The sequence below is a fragment of the Doryrhamphus excisus genome, linkage group LG8 (assembly GCF_037039965.1).
Source record: "Doryrhamphus excisus strain RoL-2023G ecotype Guam linkage group LG8, RoL_Dexc_Guam_v1.1, whole genome shotgun sequence".
NCBI lineage: Eukaryota > Metazoa > Chordata > Actinopteri > Syngnathiformes > Syngnathidae > Doryrhamphus > Doryrhamphus excisus.
In genome coordinates, this window is record NC_136364.1 from 14,176,185 (window position 1) to 14,202,176 (window position 25,992).

General features: G+C 44.3%; 2 protein-coding genes across 2 annotated transcripts; one reads left to right on the forward strand and one right to left on the reverse strand.

Moving 5' to 3' along the window:
• Positions 1-14,717: 14,717 nt before the first annotated feature.
• LOC131134205 (glia maturation factor beta-like) lies at positions 14,718-19,291 on the forward strand. The gene is made up of 8 exons (XM_078792582.1): positions 14,718-14,737; positions 16,464-16,492; positions 17,468-17,558; positions 17,628-17,677; positions 17,743-17,792; positions 18,795-18,868; positions 18,957-19,030; positions 19,155-19,291. Exons 2-8 carry the CDS (start codon positions 16,490-16,492, stop codon positions 19,215-19,217), a joined length of 405 nt encoding a protein of 134 aa, XP_078648708.1. The 5' UTR covers positions 14,718-14,737; positions 16,464-16,489; the 3' UTR covers positions 19,218-19,291.
• Positions 19,292-20,658: 1,367 nt separating this feature from the next.
• paf1 (PAF1 homolog, Paf1/RNA polymerase II complex component) lies at positions 20,659-25,722 on the reverse strand. Its single transcript, XM_058079218.2, has 14 exons — positions 25,484-25,722; positions 24,997-25,026; positions 24,838-24,930; positions 24,618-24,739; positions 24,112-24,178; positions 23,921-24,022; positions 23,723-23,828; positions 23,548-23,616; positions 22,469-22,572; positions 22,263-22,379; positions 22,076-22,204; positions 21,484-21,589; positions 21,332-21,410; positions 20,659-21,261 (listed from the first exon to the last, which is right to left on the reverse strand). The coding sequence occupies exons 1-14, from the start codon at positions 25,528-25,530 to the stop codon at positions 20,855-20,857; spliced, it is 1,578 nt and encodes a 525-aa protein (XP_057935201.2). The 5' UTR covers positions 25,531-25,722; the 3' UTR covers positions 20,659-20,854.
• Positions 25,723-25,992: the final 270 nt, after the last annotated feature.

Sequence of the window (25,992 nt, forward strand, 5' to 3'; positions counted from 1 at the left end):
AACAACTTTAAAAAAAGGCAAAAAATCGACAGCCGCGGACCTGAAAAACGGGCAAAAAACAAAGCGTCAGAAAAGTGGGATTTTTTGCCTTCTTTAGGTCCTGCCGGGACCCCTGATTAATGTGTGGTGGGTTTTGTCCACTTCCCGGACCAGGAAGGTGTCATTTAAACAACTTAAACAAAGGCAAAAAAATCGACAGCCGCGGACCTGAAAAACGGGCAAAAAACGAAGCGTCAGAAAAGTGGGATTTTTTGCCTTCTTTAGGTCCTGCCGGGACCCCTGATTAATGTGTGGTGGGTTTTGTCCACTTCCCGAACAAGGAAGGTGTCATTTAAACAACTTTGAAAAAAGGCAAAAAAATCGACAGCCGCGGACCTGAAAAACGGGCAAAAAACGAAGCGTCAGAAAAGTGGGATTTTTTGCCTTCTTTAGGTCCTGCCGGGACCCCTGATTAATGTGTGGTGGGTTTTGTCCACTTCCCGGACCAGGAAGGTGTCATTTAAACAACTTAAATAAATGGCGAAAAATCAACAGCCGCGGACCTGAAAAATGGGCAAAAAACGAAGCGTCAGAAAATTGGGATTTTTTGCCTTGTTTAGGTCCTGCCGGGACCCCTGATTAATGTGTGGTGGGTTTTGTCCACTTCCCGAACCAGGAAGGTGTCATTTAAACAACTTTAAAAAAAGGCGAAAAATCGACAGCCGCGGACCTGAAAAACGGGCAAAAAACAAAGCGTCAGAAAAGTGGGATTTTTTGCCTTCTTTAGGTCCTGCCGGGACCCCTGATTAATGTGTGGTGGGTTTTGTCCACTTCCCGAACCAGGAAGGTGTCATTTAAACAACTCAAACAAAGGCAAAAAATCGACAGCCGCGGACCTGAAAAACGGGCAAAAAACGAAGCGTCAGACAAGTGGGATTTTTTGCCTTCTTTAGGTCCTGCCGGGACCCCTGATTAATGTGTGGTGGGTTTTGTCCACTTCCCGGACCAGGAAGGTGTCATTTAAACAACTTAAAAAAATGGCGAAAAATCAACAGCCGCGGACCTGAAAAATGGGCAAAAAACGAAGCGTCAGAAAAGTGGGATTTTTTGCCTTGTTTAGGTCCTGCCGGGACCCCTGATTAATGTGTGGTGGGTTTTGTCCACTTCCCGAACCAGGAAGGTGTCATTTAAACAACTTAAAAAAAAGGCGAAAAATCGACAGCCGCGGACCTGAAAAACGGGCAAAAAACGAAGCGTCAGAAAAGTGGGATTTTTTGCCTTCTTTAGGTCCTGCCGGGACCCCTGATTAATGTGTGGTGGGTTTTGTCCACTTCCCGAACAAGGAAGGTGTCATTTAAACAACTTTGAAAAAAGGCAAAAAAATCGACAGCCGCGGACCTGAAAAACGGGCAAAAAACGAAGCGTCAGAAAAGTGGGATTTTTTGCCTTCTTTAGGTCCTGCCGGGACCCCTGATTAATGTGTGGTGGGTTTTGTCCACTTCCCGAACAAGGAAGGTGTCATTTAAACAACTTAAAAAAAAGGCGAAAAATCGACAGCCGCGGACCTGAAAAACGGGCAAAAAACAAAGCGTCAGAAAAGTGGGATTTTTTGCCTTCTTTAGGTCCTGCCGGGCCCTGATTAATGTGTGGTGGGTTTTGTCCACTTCCCGGACCAGGAAGGTGTCATTTAAACAACTTTAAAAAAAGGCAAAAAATCGACAGCCGCGGACCTGAAAAACGGGCAAAAAACAAAGCGTCAGAAAAGTGGGATTTTTTGCCTTCTTTAGGTCCTGCCGGGACCCCTGATTAATGTGTGGTGGGTTTTGTCCACTTCCCGGACCAGGAAGGTGTCATTTAAACAACTTAAACAAAGGCAAAAAAATCGACAGCCGCGGACCTGAAAAACGGGCAAAAAACGAAGCGTCAGAAAAGTGGGATTTTTTGCCTTGTTTAGGTCCTGCCGGGACCCCTATTTAATGTGTGGTGGGTTTTGTCCACTTCCCGGACCAGGAAGGTGTCATTTAAACAACTTTAAAAAAAAGGCAAAAAATCGACAGCCGCGGACCTGAAAAACGGGCAAAAAACGAAGCGTCAGAAAAGTGGGATTTTTTGCCTTCTTTAGGTCCTGCCGGGACCCCTGATTAATGTGTGGTGGGTTTTGTCCACTTCCCGAACAAGGAAGGTGTCATTTAAACAACTTTGAAAAAAGGCAAAAAAATCGACAGCCGCGGACCTGAAAAACGGGCAAAAAACGAAGCGTCAGACAAGTGGGATTTTTTGCCTTCTTTAGGTCCTGCCGGGACCCCTGATTAATGTGTGGTGGGTTTTGTCCACTTCCCGGACCAGGAAGGTGTCATTTAAACAACTTAAAAAAATGGCGAAAAATCAACAGCCGCGGACCTGAAAAATGGGCAAAAAACGAAGCGTCAGAAAAGTGGGATTTTTTGCCTTGTTTAGGTCCTGCCGGGACCCCTGATTAATGTGTGGTGGGTTTTGTCCACTTCCCGAACCAGGAAGGTGTCATTTAAACAACTTAAAAAAAAGGCGAAAAATCGACAGCCGCGGACCTGAAAAACGGGCAAAAAACGAAGAGTCAGAAAAGTGGGATTTTTTGCCTTCTTTAGGTCCTGCCGGGACCCCTGATTAATGTGTGGTGGCTTTTGTCCACTTCCCGGACCAGGAAGGTGTCATTTAAACAACTTAAAAAAAGGCAAAAAATCGACAGCCGCGGACCTGAAAAACGGGCAAAAAACAAAGCGTCAGAAAAGTGGGATTTTTTACCTTCTTTAGGTCATGCTGGGACCCCTGATTAATGTGTGGTGGGTTTTGTCCACTTCCCGGACCAGGAAGGTGTCATTTAAACAACTTTAAAAAAAGGCGAAAAATCGACAGCCGCGGACCTGAAAAACGGGCAAAAAACGAAGCGTCAGAAAAGTGGGATTTTTTGCCTTGTTTAGGTCCTGCCGGGACCCCTGATTAATGTGTGGTGGGTTTTGTCCACTTCCCGAACCAGGAAGGTGTCATTTAAACAACTTTAAAAAAAGGCGAAAAATCGACAGCCGCGGACCTGAAAAACGGGCAAAAAACAAAGCGTCAGAAAAGTGGGATTTTTTGCCTTCTTTAGGTCCTGCCGGGACCCCTGATTAATGTGTGGTGGGTTTTGTCCACTTCCCGAACCAGGAAGGTGTCATTTAAACAACTCAAACAAAGGCAAAAAATCGACAGCCGCGGACCTGAAAAACGGGCAAAAAACGAAGCGTCAGAAAAGTGGGATTTTTTGCCTTCTTTAGGTCCTGCCGGGACCCCTGATTAATGTGTGGTGGGTTTTGTCCACTTCCCGGACCAGGAAGGTGTCATTTAAACAACTTAAAAAAAAGGCAAAAAATCGACAGCCGCGGACCTGAAAAATGGGCAAAAAACGAAGCGTCAGAAAAGTGGGATTTTTTGCCTTGTTTAGGTCCTGCCGGGACCCCTGATTAATGTGTGGTGGGTTTTGTCCACTTCCCGAACCAGGAAGGTGTCATTTAAACAACTTTAAAAAAGGCGAAAAATCGACAGCCGCGGACCTGAAAAACGGGCAAAAAACGAAGAGTCAGAAAAGTGGGATTTTTTGCCTTCTTTAGGTCCTGCCGGGACCCCTGATTAATGTGTGGTGGGTTTTGTCCACTTACCGGACCAGGAAGGTGTCATTTAAACAACTTTAAAAAAGGCAAAAAATCGAAAGCCGCGGACCTGAAAAAAGGGCAAAAAACGAAGCGTCAGAAAAGTGGGATTTTTTGCCTTCTTTAGGTCCTGCCGGGACCCCTGATTAATGTGTGGTGGGTTTTGTCCACTTCCCGAACCAGGAAGGTGTCATTTAAACAACTTAAAAAAAAGGCGAAAAATCGACAGCCGCAGACCTGAAAAACGGGCAAAAAACAAAGCGTCAGAAAAGTGGGATTTTTTGCCTTCTTTAGGTCCTGCCGGGACCCCTGATTAATGTGTGGTGGGTTTTGTCCACTTCCCGGACCAGGAAGGTGTCATTTAAACAACTTTAAAAAATGGCGAAAAATCGACAGCCGCGGACCTGAAAAACGGGCAAAAAACGAAGCGTCAGAAAAGTGGGATTTTTTGCCTTCTTTAGGTCCTGCCGGGACCCCTGATTAATGTGTGGTGGGTTTTGTCCACTTCCCGGACCAGGAAGGTGTCATTTAAACAACTTTAAAAAAAGGCGAAAAATCGACAGCCGCGGACCTGAAAAACGGGCAAAAAACGAAGCGTCAGAAAAGTGGGATTTTTTGCCTTCTTTAGGTCCTGCCGGGACCCCTGATTAATGTGTGGTGGGTTTTGTCCACTTCCCGGACCAGGAAGGTGTCATCTAAACAACTTAAAAAAATGGCGAAAAATCGACAGCCGCGGACCTGAAAAATGGGCAAAAAACGAAGCGTCAGAAAAGTGGGATTTTTTGCCTTCTTTAGGTCCTGCCGGGACCCCTGATTAATGTGTGGTGGGTTTTGTCCACTTCCCGGGCCAGGAAGGTGTCATTTAAACAACTTTTAAAAAAGGCAAAAAATCGACAGCCGCGGACCTGAAAAACGGGCAAAAAACAAAGCGTCAGAAAAGTGGGATTTTTTGCCTTCTTTAGTTCCTGCCGGGACCCCTGATTAATGTGTGGTGGGTTTTGTCCACTTCCCGAACAAGGAAGGTGTCATTTAAACAACTTTGAAAAAAGGCAAAAAAATCGACAGCCGCGGACCTGAAAAACGGGCAAAAAACGAAGCGTCAGAAAAGTGGGATTTTTTGCCTTCTTTAGGTCCTGCCGGGACCCCTGATTAATGTGTGGTGGGTTTTGTCCACTTCCCGGACCAGGAAGGTGTCATTTAAACAACTTTGAAAAAAGGCAAAAAAATCGACAGCCGCGGACCTGAAAAACGGGCAAAAAACGAAGCGTCAGAAAAGTGGGATTTTTTGCCTTCTTTAGGTCCTGCCGGGACCCCTGATTAATGTGTGGTGGGTTTTGTCCACTTCCCGGACCAGGAAGGTGTCATTTAAACAACTTAAAAAAATGGCGAAAAATCGACAGCCGCGGACCTGAAAAATGGGCAAAAAACGAAGCGTCAGAAAAGTGGGATTTTTTGCCTTCTTTAGGTCCTGCCGGGACCCCTGATTAATGTGTGGTGGGTTTTGTCCACTTCCCGGGCCAGGAAGGTGTCATTTAAACAACTTTAAAAAAAGGCAAAAAATCGACAGCCGCGGACCTGAAAAACGGGCAAAAAACAAAGCGTCAGAAAAGTGGGATTTTTTGCCTTCTTTAGTTCCTGCCGGGACCCCTGATTAATGTGTGGTGGGTTTTGTCCACTTCCCGAACAAGGAAGGTGTCATTTAAACAACTTTGAAAAAAGGCAAAAAAATCGACAGCCGCGGACCTGAAAAACGGGCAAAAAACGAAGCGTCAGAAAAGTGGGATTTTTTGCCTTCTTTAGGTCCTGCCGGGACCCCTGATTAATGTGTGGTGGGTTTTGTCCACTTCCCGGACCAGGAAGGTGTCATTTAAACAACTTTGAAAAAAGGCAAAAAAATCGACAGCCGCGGACCTGAAAAACGGGCAAAAAACGAAGCGTCAGAAAAGTGGGATTTTTTGCCTTCTTTAGGTCCTGCCGGGACCCCTGATTAATGTGTGGTGGGTTTTGTCCACTTCCCGGACCAGGAAGGTGTCATTTAAACAACTTAAACAAAGGCAAAAAAATCGACAGCCGCGGACCTGAAAAACGGGCAAAAAACGAAGCGTCAGAAAAGTGGGATTTTTTGCCTTCTTTAGGTCCTGCCGGGACCCCTGATTAATGTGTGGTGGGTTTTGTCCACTTCCCGAACAAGGAAGGTGTCATTTAAACAACTTTGAAAAAAGGCAAAAAAATCGACAGCCGCGGACCTGAAAAACGGGCAAAAAACGAAGCGTCAGAAAAGTGGGATTTTTTTGCCTTCTTTAGGTCCTGCCGGGACCCCTGATTAATGTGTGGTGGGTTTTGTCCACTTCCCGGACCAGGAAGGTGTCATTTAAACAACTTAAATAAATGGCGAAAAATCAACAGCCGCGGACCTGAAAAATGGGCAAAAAACGAAGCGTCAGAAAAGTGGGATTTTTTGCCTTGTTTAGGTCCTGCCGGGACCCCTGATTAATGTGTGGTGGGTTTTGTCCACTTCCCGAACCAGGAAGGTGTCATTTAAACAACTTAAAAAAAAGGCGAAAAATCGACAGCCGCGGACCTGAAAAACGGGCAAAAAACAAAGCGTCAGAAAAGTGGGATTTTTTTCCTTCTTTAGGTCCTGCCGGGACCCCTGATTAATGTGTGGTGGGTTTTGTCCACTTCCCGAACAAGGAAGGTGTCATTTAAACAACTTTGAAAAAAGGCAAAAAAATCGACAGCCGCGGACCTGAAAAACGGGCAAAAAACGAAGCGTCAGAAAAGTGGGATTTTTTGCCTTCTTTAGGTCCTGCCGGGACCCCTGATTAATGTGTGGTGGGTTTTGTCCACTTCCCGAACCAGGAAGGTGTCATTTAAACAACTTAAAAAAAAGGCGAAAAATCGACAGCCGCGGACCTGAAAAACGGGCAAAAAACAAAGCGTCAGAAAAGTGGGATTTTTTGCCTTCTTTAGGTCCTGCCGGGACCCCTGATTAATGTGTGGTGGGTTTTGTCCACTTCCCGGACCAGGAAGGTGTCATTTAAACAACTTTAAAAAATGGCGAAAAATCGACAGCCGCGGACCTGAAAAATGGGCAAAAAACGAAGCGTCAGAAAAGTGGGATTTTTTGCCTTCTTTAGGTTCTGCCGGGACCCCTGATTAATGTGTGGTGGGTTTTGTCCACTTCCCGGGCCAGGAAGGTGTCATTTAAACAACTTTAAAAAAAGGCAAAAAATCGACAGCCGCGGACCTGAAAAACGGGAAAAAAACGAAGCGTCAGAAAAGTGGGATTTTTTGCCTTCTTTAGGTCCTGCCGGGACCCCTGATTAATGTGTGGTGGGTTTTGTCCACTTCCCGGACCAGGAAGGTGTCATTTAAACAACTTTTAAAAAAGGCGAAAAATCGACAGCCGCGGACCTGAAAAACGGGCAAAAAACGAAGCGTCAGAAAAGTGGGATTTTTTGCCTTGTTTAGGTCCTGCCGGGACCCCTGATTAATGTGTGGTGGGTTTTGTCCACTTCCCGAACCAGGAAGGTGTCATTTAAACAACTCAAACAAAGGCAAAAATCGACAGCCGCGGATCTGAAAAACGGGCAAAAAACGAAGCGTCAGAAAAGTGGGATTTTTTGCCTTCTTTAGGTCCTGCCGGGACCCCTGATTAATGTGTGGTGGGTTTTGTCCACTTCCCGGACCAGGAAGGTGTCATTTAAACAACTTAAAAAAAGGCGAAAAATCGACAGCCGCGGACCTGAAAAACGGGCAAAAAACGAAGCGTCAGAAAAGTGGGATTTTTTGCCTTCTTTAGGTCCTGCCGGGACCCCTGATTAATGTGTGGTGGGTTTTGTCCACTTCCCGGACCAGGAAGGTGTCATTTAAACAACTTTTAAAAAAGGCAAAAAATCGACAGCCGCGGACCTGAAAAACGGGCAAAAAACGAAGCGTCAGAAAAGTGGGATTTTTTGCCTTGTTTAGGTCCTGCCGGGACCCCTGATTAATGTGTGGTGGGTTTTGTCCACTTCCCGAACCAGGAAGGTGTCATTTAAACAACTCAAACAAAGGCAAAAAATCGACAGCCGCGGACCTGAAAAACGGGCAAAAAACGAAGCGTCAGAAAAGTGGGATTTTTTGCCTTCTTTAGGTCCTGCCGGGACCCCTGATTAATGTGTGGTGGGTTTTGTCCACTTCCCGGACCAGGAAGGTGTCATTTAAACAACTTAAAAAAAAGGCAAAAAATCGACAGCCGCGGACCTGAAAAACGGGCAAAAAACGAAGCGTCAGAAAAGTGGGATTTTTTGCCTTGTTTAGGTCCTGCCGGGACCCCTGATTAATGTGTGGTGGGTTTTGTCCACTTCCCGAACCAGGAAGGTGTCTTTTAAACAACTTTAAAAAAAGGCAAAAAATCGACAGCCGCGGACCTGAAAAACAGGCAAAAAACGAAGCGTCAGAAAAGTGGGATTTTTTGCCTTCTTTAGGTCCTGCCGGGACCCCTGATTAATGTGTGGTGGGTTTTGTCCACTTCCCGAACCAGGAAGGTGTCATTTAAACAACTTTTAAAAAGGCGAAAAATCGACAGCCGCGGACCTGAAAAACGGGCAAAAAACGAAGAGTCAGAAAAGTGGGATTTTTTTCCTTCTTTAGGTCCTGCCGGGACCCCTGATTAATGTGTGGTGGGTTTTGTCCACTTACCGGACCAGGAAGGTGTCATTTAAACAACTTTAAAAAAGGCAAAAAATCGAAAGCCGCGGACCTGAAAAAAGGGCAAAAAATGAAGCGTCAGAAAAGTGGGATTTTTTGCCTTCTTTAGGTCCTGCCGGGCCCCCTGATTAATGTGTGGTGGGTTTTGTCCACTTCCCGGACCAGGAAGGTGTCATTTAAACAACTCAAACAAAGGCGAAATATCGACAGCCGCAGACCTGAAAAACGGGCAAAAAACGAAGAGTCAGAAAAGTGGGATTTTTTGCCTTCTTTAGGTCCTGCCGGGACCCCTGATTAATGTGTGGTGGCTTTTGTCCACTTCCCGGACCAGGAAGGTGTCATTTAAACAACTTTAAAAAAAAGGCAAAAAATCGACAGCCGCGGACCTGAAAAACGGGCAAAAAACAAAGCGTCAGAAAAGTGGGATTTTTTACCTTCTTTAGGTCATGCTGGGACCCCTGATTAATGTGTGGTGGGTTTTGTCCACTTCCCGGACCAGGAAGGTGTCATTTAAACAACTTTAAAAAAAGGCGAAAAATCGACAGCCGCGGACCTGAAAAACGGGCAAAAAACGAAGCGTCAGAAAAGTGGGATTTTTTGCCTTCTTTAGGTCCTGCCGGGACCCCTGATTAATGTGTGGTGGGTTTTGTCCACTTCCCGGACCAGGAAGGTGTCATTTAAACAACTTTTAAAAAAGGTGAAAAATCGACAGCCGCGGACCTGAAAAACGGGCAAAAAACGAAGCGTCAGAAAAGTGGGATTTTTTGCCTTGTTTAGGTCCTGCCGGGACCCCTGATTAATGTGTGGTGGGTTTTGTCCACTTCCCGAACCAGGAAGGTGTCATTTAAACAACTCAAACAAAGGCAAAAAATCGACAGCCGCAGACCTGAAAAACGGGCAAAAAACGAAGAGTCAGAAAAGTGGGATTTTTTGCCTTCTTTAGGTCCTGCCGGGACCCCTGATTAATGTGTGGTGGCTTTTGTCCACTTCCCGGACCAGGAAGGTGTCATTTAAACAACTTTAAAAAAAAGGCAAAAAATCGACAGCCGCGGACCTGAAAAACGGGCAAAAAACAAAGCGTCAGAAAAGTGGGATTTTTTACCTTCTTTAGGTCATGCTGGGACCCCTGATTAATGTGTGGTGGGTTTTGTCCACTTCCCGGACCAGGAAGGTGTCATTTAAACAACTTTAAAAAAAGGCAAAAAATCGACAGCCGCGGACCTGAAAAACGGGCAAAAAACGAAGCGTCAGAAAAGTGGGATTTTTTGCCTTCTTTAGGTCCTGCCGGGACCCCTGATTAATGTGTGGTGGGTTTTGTCCACTTCCCGGACCAGGAAGGTGTCATTTAAACAACTTTTAAAAAAGGTGAAAAATCGACAGCCGCGGACCTGAAAAACGGGCAAAAAACGAAGCGTCAGAAAAGTGGGATTTTTTGCCTTGTTTAGGTCCTGCCGGGACCCCTGATTAATGTGTGGTGGGTTTTGTCCACTTCCCGAACCAGGAAGGTGTCATTTAAACAACTCAAACAAAGGCAAAAAATCGACAGCCGCGGACCTGAAAAACGGGCAAAAAACGAAGCGTCAGAAAAGTGGGATTTTTTGCCTTCTTTAGGTCCTGCCGGGACCCCTGATTAATGTGTTGTGGGTTTTGTCCACTTCCCGGACCAGGAAGGTGTCATTTAAACAACTTTTAAAAAAGGCGAAAAATCGACAGCCGCGGACCTGAAAAACGGGCAAAAAACGAAGCATCAGAAAAGTGGGATTTTTTGCCTTGTTTAGGTCCTGCCGGGACCCCTGATTAATGTGTGGTGGGTTTTGTCCACTTCCTGGACCTGGAAGGTGTCATTTAAACAACTTTTAAAAAAGGCGAAAATCGACAGCCGTGGACCTGAAAAACGGGCAAAAAACGAAGCGTCAGAAAAGTGGGATTTTTTGCCTTCTTTAGGTCCTGCCGGGACCCCTGATTAATGTGTGGTGGGTTTTGTCCACTTCCCGGACCAGGAAGGTGTCATTTAAACAACTTTAAAAAAAGGCGAAAAATCGACAACCGTGGACCTGAAAAACGGGCAAAAAACGAAGCGTCAGAAAAGCGGGATTTTTTGCCTTGTTTAGGTCCTGCCGGGACCCCTGATTAATGTCTGGTGGGTTTTGTCCACTTCCCGAACCAGGAAGGTGTCATTTAAACAACTTTAAAAAAAGGCGAAAAAATCGACAGCCGCGGACCTGAAAATCGGGCAAAAAACGAAGCGTCAGAAAAGTGGGATTTTTTGCTTTCTTTAGGTCCTGCCGGGACCCCTGATTAATGTGTGGTGGGTTTTGTCCACTTCCCGGACCAGGAAGGTGTCATTTAAACAACTTAAAAAAAAGGTGAAAATCGACAGCCGCGGACCTGAAAAACGGGCAAAAAACGAAGCGTCAGAAAAGTGGGATTTTTTGCCTTCTTTAGGTCCTGCCGGGACCCCTGATTAATGTGTGGTGGGTTTTGTCCACTTCCCGGACCAGGAAGGTGTCATTTAAACAACTTTTAAAAAAGGCGAAAAATCGACAGCCGCGGACCTGAAAAACGGGCAAAAAACGAAGCATCAGAAAAGTGGGATTTTTTGCCTTGTTTAGGTCCTGCTGGGACCCCTGATTAATGTGTGGTGGGTTTTGTCCACTTCCCGGACCTGGAAGGTGTCATTTAAACAACTTTTAAAAAAGGTGAAAAATCGACAGCCGCGGACCTGAAAAACGGGCAAAAAACGAAGCGTCAGAAAAGTGGGATTTTTTGCCTTGTTTAGGTCCTGCCGGGACCCCTGATTAATGTGTGGTGGGTTTTGTCCACTTCCCGAACCAGGAAGGTGTCATTTAAACAACTCAAACAAAGGCGAAAAATCGACAGCCGCGGACCTGAAAAACGGGCAAAAAACGAAGAGTCAAAAAAGTGGGATTTTTTGCCTTCTTTAGGTCCTGCCGGGACCCCTGATTAATGTGTGGTGGCTTTTGTCCACTTCCCGGACCAGGAAGGTGTCATTTAAACAACTTTAAAAAAAAGGCAAAAAATCGACAGCCGCGGACCTGAAAAACGGGCAAAAAACAAAGCGTCAGAAAAGTGGGATTTTTTACCTTCTTTAGGTCATGCTGGGACCCCTGATTAATGTGTGGTGGGTTTTGTCCACTTCCCGGACCAGGAAGGTGTCATTTAAACAACTTTAAAAAAAGGCAAAAAATCGACAGCCGCGGACCTGAAAAACAGGCAAAAAACGAAGCGTCAGAAAAGTGGGATTTTTTTGCCTTCTTTAGGTCCTGCCGGGCCCCCTGATTAATGTGTGGTGGGTTTTGTCCACTTCCCGGACCAGGAAGGTGTCATTTAAACAACTCAAACAAAGGCGAAATATCGACAGCCGCGGACCTGAAAAACGGGCAAAAAACGAAGAGTCAGAAAAGTGGGATTTTTTGCCTTCTTTAGGTCCTGCCGGGACCCCTGATTAATGTGTGGTGGCTTTTGTCCACTTCCCGGACCAGGAAGGTGTCATTTAAACAACTTAAAAAAAAAGGCAAAAAATCGACAGCCGCGGACCTGAAAAACGGGCAAAAAACAAAGCGTCAGAAAAGTGGGATTTTTTACCTTCTTTAGGTCCTGCCGGGACCCCTGATTAATGTGTGGTGGGTTTTGTCCACTTCCCGGACCAGGAAGGTGTCATTTAAACAACTTTAAAAAAAGGCGAAAAATCGACAGCCGCGGACCTGAAAAACGGGCAAAAAACGAAGCGTCAGAAAAGTGGGATTTTTTGCCTTCTTTAGGTCCTGCCGGGACCCCTGATTAATGTGTGGTGGCTTTTGTCCACTTCCCGGACCAGGAAGGTGTCATTTAAACAACTTTTAAAAAAAGGCAAAAAATCGACAGCCGCGGACCTGAAAAATGGGCAAAAAACAAAGCGTCAGAAAAGTGGGATTTTTTACCTTCTTTAGGTCATGCTGGGACCCCTGATTAATGTGTGGTGGATTTTGTCCACTTCCCGGACCAGGAAGGTGTCATTTAAACAACTTTAAAAAAAGGCGAAAAATCGACAGCCGCGGACCTGAAAAACGGGCAAAAAACGAAGCGTCAGAAAAGTGGGATTTTTTGCCTTGTTTAGGTCCTGCCGGGACCCCTGATTAATGTGTGGTGGGTTTTGTCCACTTCCCGGACCAGGAAGGTGTCATTTAAACAACTTTTAAAAAAGGCAAAAAATCGACAGCCGCGGACCTGAAAAACGGGCAAAAAACGAAGCGTCAGAAAAGTGGGATTTTTTACCTTCTTTAGGTCATGCCGGGACCCTTGATTAATGTGTGGTGGGTTTTGTCCACTTCCCAGACCAGGAAGGTGTCATTTAAACAACTTAAAAAAAAGGCGAAAAATGGACAGCCGCGGACCTGAAAAACGGGCAAAAAACGAAGCGTCAGAAAAGTGGGATTTTTTGCCTTGTTTAGGTCCTGCCGGGACCCCTGATTAATGTGTGGTGGGTTTTGTCCACTTCCCGAACCAGGAAGGTGTCATTTAAACAACTTTAAAAAAAGGCAAAAAATCAACAGCTGCGGACCTAAAAAACGGGCAAAAAACGAAGCGTCAGAAAAGTGGGATTTTTTGCCTTGTTTAGGTCCTGCCGGGACCCCTGATTAATGTGTGGTGAGTCTTGTCCACTTCCCGAACCAGGAAGGTGTCATTTAAACAACTTTTAAAAATGAAGAAAAATCGACAGCCGCGGACCTGAAAAACGGGCAAAAAACGAAGCGTCAGAAAAGTGGGATTTTTTGCCTTCTTTAGGTCCTGCCGGGACCCCTGATTAATGTGTGGTGGGTTTTGTCCACTTCCCGGACCAGGAAGGTGTCATTTAAACAACTCAAACAAAGGCGAAAAATCGACAGCCGCGGACCTGAAAAATGGGAAAAAAACGAAGCGTCAGAAAAGTGGGATTTTTTGCCTTCTTTAGGTCCTACCAGGACCCCTGATTAATGTGTGGTGGGTTTTGTCCACTTCCCGGACCAGGAAGGTGTCATTTGAACAACTCAAACAAAGGCAAAAATTCGACAGCCGCGGACCTGAAAAACGGGCAAAAAACGAAGCGTCAGAAAAGTGGGATTTTTTGCCCTCTTTAGGTCCTACCGGGACCCCTGATTAATGTGTGGTGGGTTTTGTCCACTTCCCGGACCAGGAAGGTGTCATTTAAACAACTCAATATCATAAACAATATACATGATACCATACACCACATCATACACCATATACATGATATCATACACCATATCACACAGCATATACATGATATCATACACCACATCATACACCATATCATTTATGATATACACCACATCATACACCATATCATACACCATATACATGATATCATACACCATATACATGATATCATACACCATATCACAGTATATACATGATATCATACACCATATACATCATATCATACACCATATCAAAAATAATTGAATGGGGGCCCAAACGCTAGAACATCAACCCCTACAGTATCTTTATGACTTGTACTTTTTACACACAAAACCCAATATTTTGTATTCCAGTAAATACTTGTAGATACAAGTAGCTGAATGAGTACTGACGTATTGGATGAAGAACGACATTGACGCCATATTGGCTTGTTGAAGGTACAGACTACCAACGCAAGAGCCGAGATATCCTCAACCAGATCAGTTCTTCTCCAAATGGCATCTGTTGCCGTCCTTGACTGTGGTGTGCATTCATCATTGGCTGCTATTCTGGGTATTCCGGGTACAGCGGTGAGAACGGGAGCATCAGATTGGAGAGGTCAAGTAATTGATATTCTATGGGTATGGGGGAAGTACTTAATAGCCCCACCTATTCACTGCACACCACTGATTCTCAAACTGTGGTGCAAGTACCACTGTTAGGAAAAACAGACCGTTTTGGAAATCCAAGGAAATACAGTTGGAATAGGTGCAGATTCTGGAAGATCTAGAAAGCTTTCTGTGCTGGTTATTGCATGTAGCTGCTCTATACGAGTCCACGGCTCAATACAAAGGGTCCAAAGTGAGCATAATTGGTCCTCTTTGAGTCTTTGTCAAGTGAAGCACCTGGGAGTCTGTGACACTCAAACCTTTGACGAGCACCCGGGATGTGGTTGACTACGTTTGGTGGAAAACGGCTAAATGCAATGACTGGTAAACATTGAAGGGCTTCCGCCTTTTTGCCACGTCTCCAAAAAGTGCGTACGCTGGCCACAAAGTTCGCATCAGGGTTCCTGTTTTGTGAGTCCCGATTCCAATTAAAAAACCTGAAGTCAAAACTTGGAAGCGGTTGTTGATGACTCATCCATCGCTACACCTCGGTATAAAACCGCCCGTAACGCAGGTTTGGTTACCTGATCCGACACTGGTCTGCCTCGTTGACAGGTAAAGCAACTAGCAATTCTGAATGTTGAACGATGAATGTAAGATTTGATTCTATGAATGTAGACCTTGCAAAACCGGGGATATTTTTCTACGTTTTAAAAGATTTCCAGCAAACAGATACTTTATGTGCTGTTTAACTCTCGTGCTTTGGAACTTCACACTTTTGCATCCGTTTTTTTGCAGAGGAAAACTTGAACATCATCAATTTGTTTTAAGTGTGCAGAAGAAGACAAAAAAATTAAAATATATAATAGATGGAATGGAATGCGAAAAAGGTGCGAACAGAACCCAAAATAAGTGTTTTTTTTTCCGTTTTCAAACACTGAACTTCTTTGTCTTCTTTTTCCTGCTCAACCTGATCTGCAAGGGCTGCAGGCTGCGACCGGGTAGACCGCCCTGGCCGGTTTTACTTTACATTTCGTAACAAAGGCTCGGCTTGTGTGGGTGTGGTCTTAATAAATATAGTGTAGAGTACGTGTAATATATATATATATATATATATATATATATATATATATATATATATATATATATATATATATATATATATATTGTGTATATAGTGTATATAGTGTATAGTAATATAATAGCAATAAGTAATAATAATAAAAAACGAAGCAAGTAATATAGCAATATAGCAATGAGCATAATTCAGGCCGGTTTCGATTATAGCAATCCAACACAGATATTTAATGCAATATTGAAATAAATGATGACTGATGAAGTATTACTATAAAATGGATATTTGACGTTGGATCCATACATCACCAGTGTAGACTATTTCCTAGGTTTCAGTGACAACGGATGTGTCGTCACCGAACCAGCCAGAGCAGGGGTGGGCAAACTTTTTGACTCGCGGGCCGCATTGATATGACAAAATTTACGGGGGGGGGGGGGGGGGCAGACTATATATTTTACACGTAACAGTCCACCTGGTATTATTGTATCTGTAAAATTGTCATGCAATCTGCTATTATTATTTATTATTTTATATTTATATTTAAATATTTGAAAAATAATAAAATATTATAATTACAATAAAATTAAAATAATAATTATTATATTATTATTATGTAGAATATGCAAATATAACAATAATATTATATATAATTAATATAATAATTAGCATTAATATAATAATTATAATAATCATAATAGTTCTAATAATTATAATAATATTATAATATAATAATAATAATTGTTATTATTATTATTATTATGTGCTTGTGTCCCTTTTTTCAGGAGCACTTTGTAAACAACAGACCATGTCAAAAAACGAAATTGATAAAACCATCAAAAGGTTGGCTCAGGCCATGATGCCAGGTTGTATGTTGAGTTTAAATGAAATACTTTGGAACGATTGGGCGGGCCGTATTCAAACACTTGGCGGGCCGGATGTGGCCCCCGGGCCGTAGTTTGCCCACCCCTGAGCCAGAGGATGCTGAAACTGGTGGAGGAGAAAATTAGATTCTGTGATTTCCCCCCCCCCCCCCCCCGGAATAGTAGAAAACACAAATCTGGCTAAGAAACACAGGGGCGTGGCTTTGGCGCTCACACGCCAAACAATGCAGCTAAACTGATGCAGACTGATTTGGTGTAAGAACGCCAATCGACGTGTCGGAACATGACTCCTGTTCAATTATTTCATATCTGGAGGCAACACACCATGCACACTAACACAACTGGACCGAATGACTTCAATGACAGCTTGCATTTTTACTTTCAGGAAGCCCAAGGACAAATATCTGCAAAATGGTAGGTAGAGGAAACTCCATAACTCCATTCTCCATAATTCTATAACTCCATTCTCAACAACTCCATAATTCCATAACTCCATTCTCCATAACTCCATAACATTCTTCCAGCTGTATTTCCTTGGATTTCCAAAACGATCTGTTTGAATTTATATCACCCACGGCCCGCCTCCAGGCATGCCCACTCTGCTGTGATTGGTCACACTCCCAAGCTTTACCGATGACTTGCAGGCTACTGCCGAACCCCACTTTCTCATTTTGTGGGAATAGGAGTTGATCATAAATGAATGAATGAAGCCTTTGGAGAACGACTTGAAAAGTGCTGAGGAGCAACTGGGAGCTCAGGATCTACTGGTTGGAGACCCCCGACTTAGCGTGTATGAAGTCAAAAGAGGGCTAAAGTAGGTCCGTGTTGACTAAGTGCAGACAATCTTGACATCGGCGGGGAAAATGTGGATGACTCAGGCAGAATAACTCCGGCAGAATAACTCCGGCAGAATAACTTAGGTAGACCCACAGCTTCTCCTACCAACACGGTGGTTCTCTGTGGACGCAGGCCGCCATTGTGTGTCCCACAGGAACAAACCTTTGGCAGCGAGAGAGCGCTGCTTCTGGCTTCAGCAACAGTTTGCGTGTATTTGCTGTTCATGTTCCCAAAAAAGGTCTGGCGTGGAATGCCGTTGGAGATAGTTGTCTCCTGCCGTGAGTCCACCAACTCCAACCACGTCTGCCTGAGCTTGCCTGGTGAAAGATTTCCCCGGAGCGTTAGCTAACAGCCGTGGACAGCGAAGCAGGGCTGTGTCTTGTAGAGCGTATCTGGCCTACAGGGCATGTCCGTAGAAGGAATCTCAGTGTTAGAACTTAAAGCTCCATCGTTTAACACAAAAATACAACACCAATAGGTGAGAAATAGGTGTCGGCATAACGCGATGGGTGCGCCACGGTCAAGGTCAGCTGTTTGTGTATCACATTGCAGTCAATCTCCGCCACAGCCACTGAGATGGATAAAGCCCTCGAGGGTAAGGTCCATGAGTTCTACCAAGAAGGCATCGATGGTGGGATAATGAGTGAGTATGACATCTGACCGTTATCGATATCCATCAGGAAAGCAAAAGCCTGAAAAATATCTCCCACAGTGAAGCTGGACCGTTTCAAAAACCTGGCGGTCCTGGATCGGACCTTTGAGGCAAGTGGAAATGAAGACATGATGTTGTTGGAACGTCCCCTTCACAGCCTCTTCTTTGTCTCCAGAACAAATCCTTGAAGGACATCAAAGACCATGTACCAGCGAAGGAGCCCAGATATCCTCTTTATGTTTATCCTCCAGATGTTATTATACATTATATAGTTATATTTATCCTCCAGATGTTATGATATATTATATATTTATATTTATCCTCCAGATGTTATTATACATTATATAGTTATATTTATCCTCCAGATGTTATGATATATTATATATTTATATTTATCCTCCAGATGTTATTATATATTTTATATTTATATTTATCATCCAAATGTTATTATATATTATATATTTATCCTCCAGATGCTATTATATATTATATATTTATATTTATCCTCCAGATGTTATTATATATTATATATTTATCCTCCAGATGTTATGATATATTACAAATTTATATTTATCCTCCAGATGTTACTATACATTATATATTTATATTTATCCTCCAGATGTTATTATACATTATATATTTATATTTATCCTCCAGATGTTGTTATATATTATATATTTATATTTATTCTCCAAATGTTATTATATATTTATATTTATCCTCCAGATGTTATGATATGTTTATTTTTATATCTTCACTCCAGAGTTTATTCTTGTAAAATTGCGACATTTTGTTTGTTAGAATATCAATTTGTTCTCTTAATGCTTTATTTCCAAAAAAAGTACTATTTCTGCTTTTCGTCTTGTAAATATACTTCTCGTAATTATGACTTTAAGTTGACATATTTTTCCATAATATTAGAACGTTTTTCTCTTTTTTCCCCTTTTTCTTTTTTCTTTCCTAATTTTCCGAATATTACAACTATATTACTTTAAAAAATACTTTTTAAAAGTATTTTGTCTTTACTGTGTCAACTCCAAGCCAGTTACTGTGAATGCTAGTTCAATTCCCATCATTTTACGATGATATGTTTTTAGATGTTTTTTGTTGATTCTTTTTCCCGTTGGATGACATCTTTCATCTTCATATTTAGACTTTGGATATGTTTGCTCTGGTTGATAGTTCTCTCTCTCTAAACCCCCGGACCATTCCTTGACTGTCCCGCACGTTCATCCTCTACTACTCCTCTCAGCTAAACTCGACCTGCCCTGTGTGGTTGATTTGCTGTAAGCCTCGCGCTGGTGAGTATTTCTCAGTCACACGTGCAGTACTCACCAAAGTGATATCTTCCCACGGACAGTACTATGACAGTGAAACTTTCTTTGCTAGGATACAACGTCATGACGATGATGAGATACATTAGCTGCCTGCATTCTCTTGGGCAAGCCACCAGGGCCTTCGAGGTAACTTGGAAATGGTCTCAAATGCCAGCAGCAACAACCATGAAACTTGAATCATGACTCATGAATCGTGAATCATGAATTGTGAATCATGAATCATGAGCAATTCTTTTTCTGCTTCTCACAGGCAATCTTGGCCGAAAACATAGATGAGTTATCTGAAGAGTGGCTGAAAGAGCAGTACATTTAGTGCTCTTTCTCTCCATTTGTGGTTCTATCCAGCGGTTGGACCTAAGAGACCTAATAAAGGCGTCTCCATCTCCCCAAGTTGTCCTTCATGTTTGTGTAAAGTCGAGATGCTCATGGGCAATATTCCTACAGTCGGCCATCGTGCTGGATTGGCTCCACCCCCAACTGTAACAAGTGGAGTTCAGCAAAGTAGGATTCAATATGAACTTGCCGGACGTCATTAATCCATTCCAGAAGGTTCCACTCTAACCAAAACTATGATAGAAAATAATATAAATCCAATTGATCCGTTCCAATGTTAAGCTAGGGCTGTCAAGCCATGAATATTTGATCGTGATTCATCACATCTCATCAATGGTTAACTCGGAATTAATCACATTTCATCGCAGATAGAAATAAGTTTTTATCTATAAGAAGTAGGAGACATCTCTTTGTGGGAAACGGTTGCCTGTGCAACTTCAACAATAATGACATCAAATGTTATGGAAAAGGTTGTCAATTTGGGAACTATGGGCCATTATTGAAAACCATACAGTCAGTTGTATGACTTTATTATTGTCTTTATTATTAGCATGTTAGCTCATACGCTCGTCCACAAACGTTCAGCAAATACAAAAATGTGAGTGAGAACTATTTTGTCCAATAGATCATAAATGGAATCGATCACGTGACGACAATATGCCGATGTTTGACCAGATGTTGGAAATCTTCCCTAGCTAGCTCCATGCTAAATGGCTAATGCTAGCAAAACACTGGACTTCAGCCACAGTCATCACAACTTGAATTATTTAGAGAGGTCTGCACGGTGGACGAGCGGGTAGTGTGTTGGCCACACATTCTGGAGATGGGGAGGACCACGGCTCGGCCATCTCCGTGTGGAGTTTGCATGTTCTCCCTGTGCGTGGCCTCAACGTACATTTCCTTCAGTTTCCCTTCATATTACTACAACTGGAATTAATATCTTTATTTCATATTTCAGTGGTTTCAAGTGGTTAGCACGCAGGCCTCACAGCTAGGAGACCTGAGTTTGATTCCACCCTCCGTACCGAGGGTAGCCTCGATTTTGTTGTTGATACTTTAGAAATATTGCAAACATCACCACAATTATGCTCAGGTAAATTCATACTTTTCATTTTTTGAAAATGTCAAAAGTTTTATAGATTATAGATAATAGTCTAGTTCAATCTCATATGGTAGCTCCTACGACGGAACCAACCACCTACGGTATCTCCTACAATGGAACCAATCTCCTAAGGTATCTCCTACGATGGAACCAACCTCCTACGGTATCTCCTACGATGGAACCAACCTCCTACGGTATCTCCTACGATGGAACCAATCTCCTACGGTATCTCCTACGATGGAACCAACCTCCTACGATGGAACCAATCTTCATCTTAGTGTAGATTTGGGCTAGGTTAGCTAGTAATGAAGTCCTGCAGTTAAAAATGAGCCTCCATTTTATTGGTAACAATAGATAATAAGCAGCTACTGATGTGTTGGCATAGCAACAGGCGCGTCAACAAATGAAATGACTGATGAAGGTGAGGAGGAGCCAGTCCAAAAGTAACAACAAGCAGGTTTTTATTGGTGGCGATGAGGAGACCGCCAGCCAGTAGCGAACGACCATCGGGGCGGTCATTCACTGTCGCTGGCATCGCTGGAGTCAGAAGCCCTGTCGCTCCCACTTCCGCTGTGAGGCCGAGATTCCGAGTGTTCGCTGCTGTGGTCGCTGTGGGCTGGAGAGGCGCTGCGACTCCTGCGGCCTCCTCCGTCCTCGTCCTCGCTGCCCTCATCACCGCTGCTCCTGGCCGCGTTCTTGGCTTCGTTGTCATCGCTGTCGTCGTCGCTACCGAAGATCTCCTCCTCGTCTCGCATCTCCCTCGCCCTGTCCTCACCGCTCTCGCTTCCGCTGCCGCTCGATCTCCTCCTCCTCTTTGCATGATCCTCATCCTCCTCTTCATCCTCTCCCACGTGGTCCTCCCTGTCGGATTCGCTCCCAGAGTTTTCAGCCTCGCTGCCGCTGCCTTTCTCTTTCTCGTCACCTGAAAGGGACGACAGAAATCAGAGGGGGTGGGGGTGGGTGGGTCTTGTTGGGAATGAAAGAACACCGACCGGAGTCCTGCATGTCTTTATCCAGGTCTTCCTCTTCATCCTCTGGCTCGTGGTTCTCAAGCTGAGCTTTACGGGCTTCCTGCAAGTAAATGTAGCGATTAGCCATCAGGGCTCTTGGACAAGAAGAGGGAAGGGAAAGGTTCAAGAGTCACCTGTGCTTCGAGCTCCTTCTCATTCATGTCTCTGTGCTTGCACACCAGCACAGCGTTGGTGGTGGACTGCGCCCCGGCCTTGGCTCTCCTCTTGCTCAGACGCACCCTGCAGGCCACAATGGTAAGCTTAGCAACCCCCAAAATGGTAAACACCAATCTTAACCCCCCCAAAATGGTAAACACCAATCTTAACCCCCCCAAAAATGGTAAACACCAATCTTAATCCCCCAAAAAGGTAAACACCAAGCTTAACCCCCCCCAAAATGGTAAACACCAAGCTTAACCCCACTCCAAGAGGTAAACACCAAGCTTAACCCCCCCAAAATAGGTAAACACCAAGCTTAACCCCCCCAAAATGGTAACCAAGCCTCAATGGGGACAACCCCATGCTAAGCGTCCGCCAAAGCATCAACATCTTAGCTTTGTGTTATAGGTGACGAAGCAATATCTAATAATAAACCTCATTCACTTTTTACAGTGCGGCAAGAGCCAATAAAATGGCACCCTGTGCTGAAGCCCTGCCCACCCCGCCCCAGTCCTTCGTGGCTCTGTGCAAGTTCATGACCTGCAGAGAAGCGCCTTGTTTCGTTACCTTGTTTCCAGCTCATTGTAATAAACCCCATCCCCGTCTCTGAAGATGAAGAAGTAGTTCTCTTCGTAACCTTTGCTGGCTTTGTTCTTCACGTTCCAGTTGTACTCCCTGGCGATCTTGTAGTCGTACCTGCAGGGGAGAGGGATTAGACCAGAGTCCTGCCTCATGCATGACCAAGCGTCCTTACAGATCTTCTGGCATGTAATCCAGCCCCTCTTCAAAGTCCCTCTTACGCTTGCGAAGCGTTTCCTCGTTGGGCAGGAAGTAGGCCACAAACTGGTTTCCTTCCTCGTCCATCATACCTCTGGCGTGCATAAAAGAGAAAGGAAGTGTTCATGCCTGAACGCTTGCGTTTTTCAGCCCCAGACAAAGTCGGCGCGACGTGAGGATGACCTGATCATGGCCTGTGACATCATTTCCACTCCTGCTGGTCCCGACATGTCTTTGGGGGCCGGATCAGAGTCAAAAATGACCTGAGCGCACGGGTTGATCCACATCTAGGCAAAAGAGGACAGACATTATTATGGGATGCAAGGCAAGGTGCCGGGTGACATTACACGCCGACCTGGGATCTCGCCAGCGGGTCCAACCTTCTAGGAGCTAACGTTTGTTTCTGACTGGATGCCATTTCCCCCGTGGAAGTGTTATGTTATGTATAACTATATACGGCATGGCCTTACAGTGCTTGTGTGGATTCTGGGGACATTGGGTGGAAAACTGTGGGTCTTTGGTGTCATGAGGGATCGAGCAGTTCCACTTGTTTACTTTTGTTGACGTGTGGGAAGTTCGAGGGAGGGTTTGCTGTTATTAATTCAGTTTAGAGGGGGGCAACACTGCACGCTATCGCGACAGATATTGATTTATTGTAATGTAACAGCCCTATTGGAGGCAAATCAACATTTCCATTGTTGTTCATTTTTCCTCCACGGTGATATCTGGTCCCCCCGCCACCTCAGTAGGTTGCATTGTAGCTTCCACACTTCAAAGTAAGTCGGTGCCATTGTTAGAAAGGGCCAGTTTAAATGATAATCAACAAGCGCAATAACAGAATCATCAGAATTATAAGAGCTACTGTTGGAGCCATAACCAGCAAAAAGCTAAAACTCAACTCTGAACCTCCCATGTCACTTCCTGTCTGTCTTCCACACATTTGACCATTTGACCACCCACCACTAGGGGGGTTTTAGTCTTATTGCAACACCCTGATGAGACAATAGCCACCTCATGTAAGTCTACAGTATGCCATCTTATGTCGCCGTCTTATTTCCTCCGACTATATTGGTAATAGGAGAGCAAATGTGACTCTAGGGGTGTTACTTTATGTCTAGAGGGCTCGAATAATGTTAAACGTATTCAGAAAGTCCTAAACCGGTTTTCTATGTCATAATTATGAGAAATAATTGAATTTATTAATAGTGACTCCTACTCATTGCAAGTCTGGAGCCAATGAACCGCTTCATAGGTTAGCTCACCTTGAAGTCTGGGAACACAGGCAAAACCTCCACAGGAGTCACTCTGGGTTTGCTGTAATGCTGAGCAATCTAAGGAGGAGACAATTAAGTGTAAGCGTGTCTGATCCAATGAGGAGGATGTCGCTCATTTAACAAGGCCGTGTGTTCACTATTGTTGGTAATGGTAATCCCTCACCGGCTTCTGTGCATCCTCAAATGTTTTCTCAATGGCGGAGATTTGGCTGTCTCTATCCTTGTAGATTTCCTCTTCTGTAAACTGCTGTTTGACAGACACTCCGATCCTGTGGCGGGTGAAGCAGGTTCAGAAGAGTGCACTCACTATACCATCTCCACTTGATGGTCAAAGGAAAAGAAGACCGAGAAAACAACTCACTTGACTTCCACTTTCTCATTGGAGACACCGTATCTGTTAAACTCGGTGGAAATATATTCTGTCTTTCTCATCCACGGCACCACCTTGGCGTGCTGCTGGGATCTACGAAGGTGGGGTCAGAAAAAAAGCCTGAATTCAAACCATCCAAAGGCATCAGCGGATGAGGTGGATGGGACATCTTGGAGTTTGACCTCTTTGAACTGGATGGCGCCTGGATGTCCTCTTCCAACAGTTTTTCATCGGCGGGATCCAAGTATACTGAAGGAAAAGAAAACACGCTATTAAACAAATGCTCACTCTGTGTTGTATGGGCAACTTTCACCCACAATGAAGACTAGCAGGTACAGTATGAGATGCTATATATAGATGTAAGAGGGGCGGTCTCCAGGAGAAACGGTCCTATTAGGATTAAAAACTGGCCTCGCATTAGCGACGCTTGCATCCCACGTTGCTTGGATGTCCTACCAGATGAACTCGTGCCACTTTGTCAAAACACTACAAGTGTTTACTGGGAAGAAGTGAAGGTGTGTTCTCCCCCGTTTTAGGAGACAACACTAGCAAACAAAAAAACATCCGTTTTGCACTGAACTCTGGTCTGCGTCCTCGGTTTTACATGACATGCATATGTTCCCTGAACATTCCGCTCAATTGTAGGTGCATTTCACTGTAATCGTGTGTCCACAAATGAAGCGTTTACTGTTGGGGTCGATGCGGTACGTGTCCGGGTTGATGAGATCAATGGTGACGCCGAGGTCTGGCTCGGTCAGTAGTTCGTGCTTGTGCTGCTTCTCCAGAGACGTAGCTTTGTACTGCACAAACCTGTCGCCGCGGCAACAAGAAGCAAAGTGTCTTAAGTGTGCTTTAGGTTCTCTTCGGCGGAAAGCAGCTTGTCATGTAGAAGAGGGCATATTCAGTACCTGTGCTGATCAAATGGATATGTGATGAATTTGGGGTCAAAGGGAATATCAGGCAGGCTGTTGCAGTACTTGACTCGGCAGACTACCCCAGACCTGTTGGGCACAGACATGGTTATTTTCCTCACCACTTACAAGATGATATCTTATTTAAGGTCTTACCTCTCAGGAACAGTTCTGTGAGAGGACGGCCTGGAACAGGGGAGAAGTCATGTCAGTTGATCAAAATTAGATACTCGGGTAAATTTGTAGAGGTCAAACAATGCAGGGGAAATATACATTTTTGTACAACAATGTGTTTGTAGTTTTGCTGTTTGCAATAGTTTGACCCTGGCATGTAGCTTACAGGGTAAACAAATGAAGATGTATGCATTCGTAAAGGGTGAACTATATAGTTAAAACCTAAATAGTTCAAAATAAAATTGGGTTGAAAACGTAAAAACTGAAACTGAACGGCAGTGACGTGAAAATGTTCGGTATTAAGTTGTGTGCCGATTCGACCTCGTAGGGCAGAAGAACGCAGTTCTAACACTGACGTAGTTATGCACCCCGCACATTTTAGCTAACTAATAGTATATTGGCAAATGTGTAATTGGAATTATATATCAACTAGAGCGCCAGTGGACAGACAAAATGAACACTCGTTTACCTGTGGCCGTCCTCCCGTTGTGCTTGCGACTGGACCGTCGGCGCCATTTTTCCTTGTCACAGAACACTCAAGTCAACTCACAACGAGTGAGCTTATCGGTTCCAATGAAACAGTCAATAATGATGGACACCTACAAATAAAAAGTATCCATGCACACAGTGCTCAAGTAGATTCTCCAATCGCGGAACATTAGCTTTGAGACCCGGAAGAACTTGACTGCAAAGCGGTGGCCTGCATTTTGAACAGACTAAAACTGTATTTACTATTTATGTGAGCGCCCCCTGGTGTCTCGGCATGTGCAACGCAAGGCTTCAAATTTGCATCGAATTGTCCTTTACTTTCAGGAATTAATCATTTAAATTAAGGCTGTCAAATGATGAAAATGTATCTTTATAAATGAATTGATCACGATTGTATGGGTGTGAATGATCATTTGTCTATATGTGCCCTGCGATTGGCTGGCTACCGGTCCAGGGTGGACCCCACCTCTCGCCCATACTCATCCGGGA

Coding starts and splice junctions, on each gene's coding strand:
- LOC131134205 (XM_078792582.1), top strand. Junction 17,793..18,794: donor GTACCAGCGAAGGAGCCCAG/ATATCCTCTTTA, acceptor ACTGTCCCGCAC/GTTCATCCTCTACTACTCCT. Junction 19,031..19,154: donor AAGCCACCAGGGCCTTCGAG/GTAACTTGGAAA, acceptor TGCTTCTCACAG/GCAATCTTGGCCGAAAACAT.
- paf1 (XM_058079218.2), bottom strand. CDS start 25,530: ATGGCGCCGACGGTCCAGTCGCAAGCACAACGGGAGGACGGCCACAG. Junction 24,931..24,996: donor CACAGAACTGTTCCTGAGAG/GTAAGACCTTAA, acceptor TGTGCCCAACAG/GTCTGGGGTAGTCTGCCGAG. Junction 24,179..24,617: donor GTACCGCATCGACCCCAACA/GTAAACGCTTCA, acceptor CTTTTCCTTCAG/TATACTTGGATCCCGCCGAT.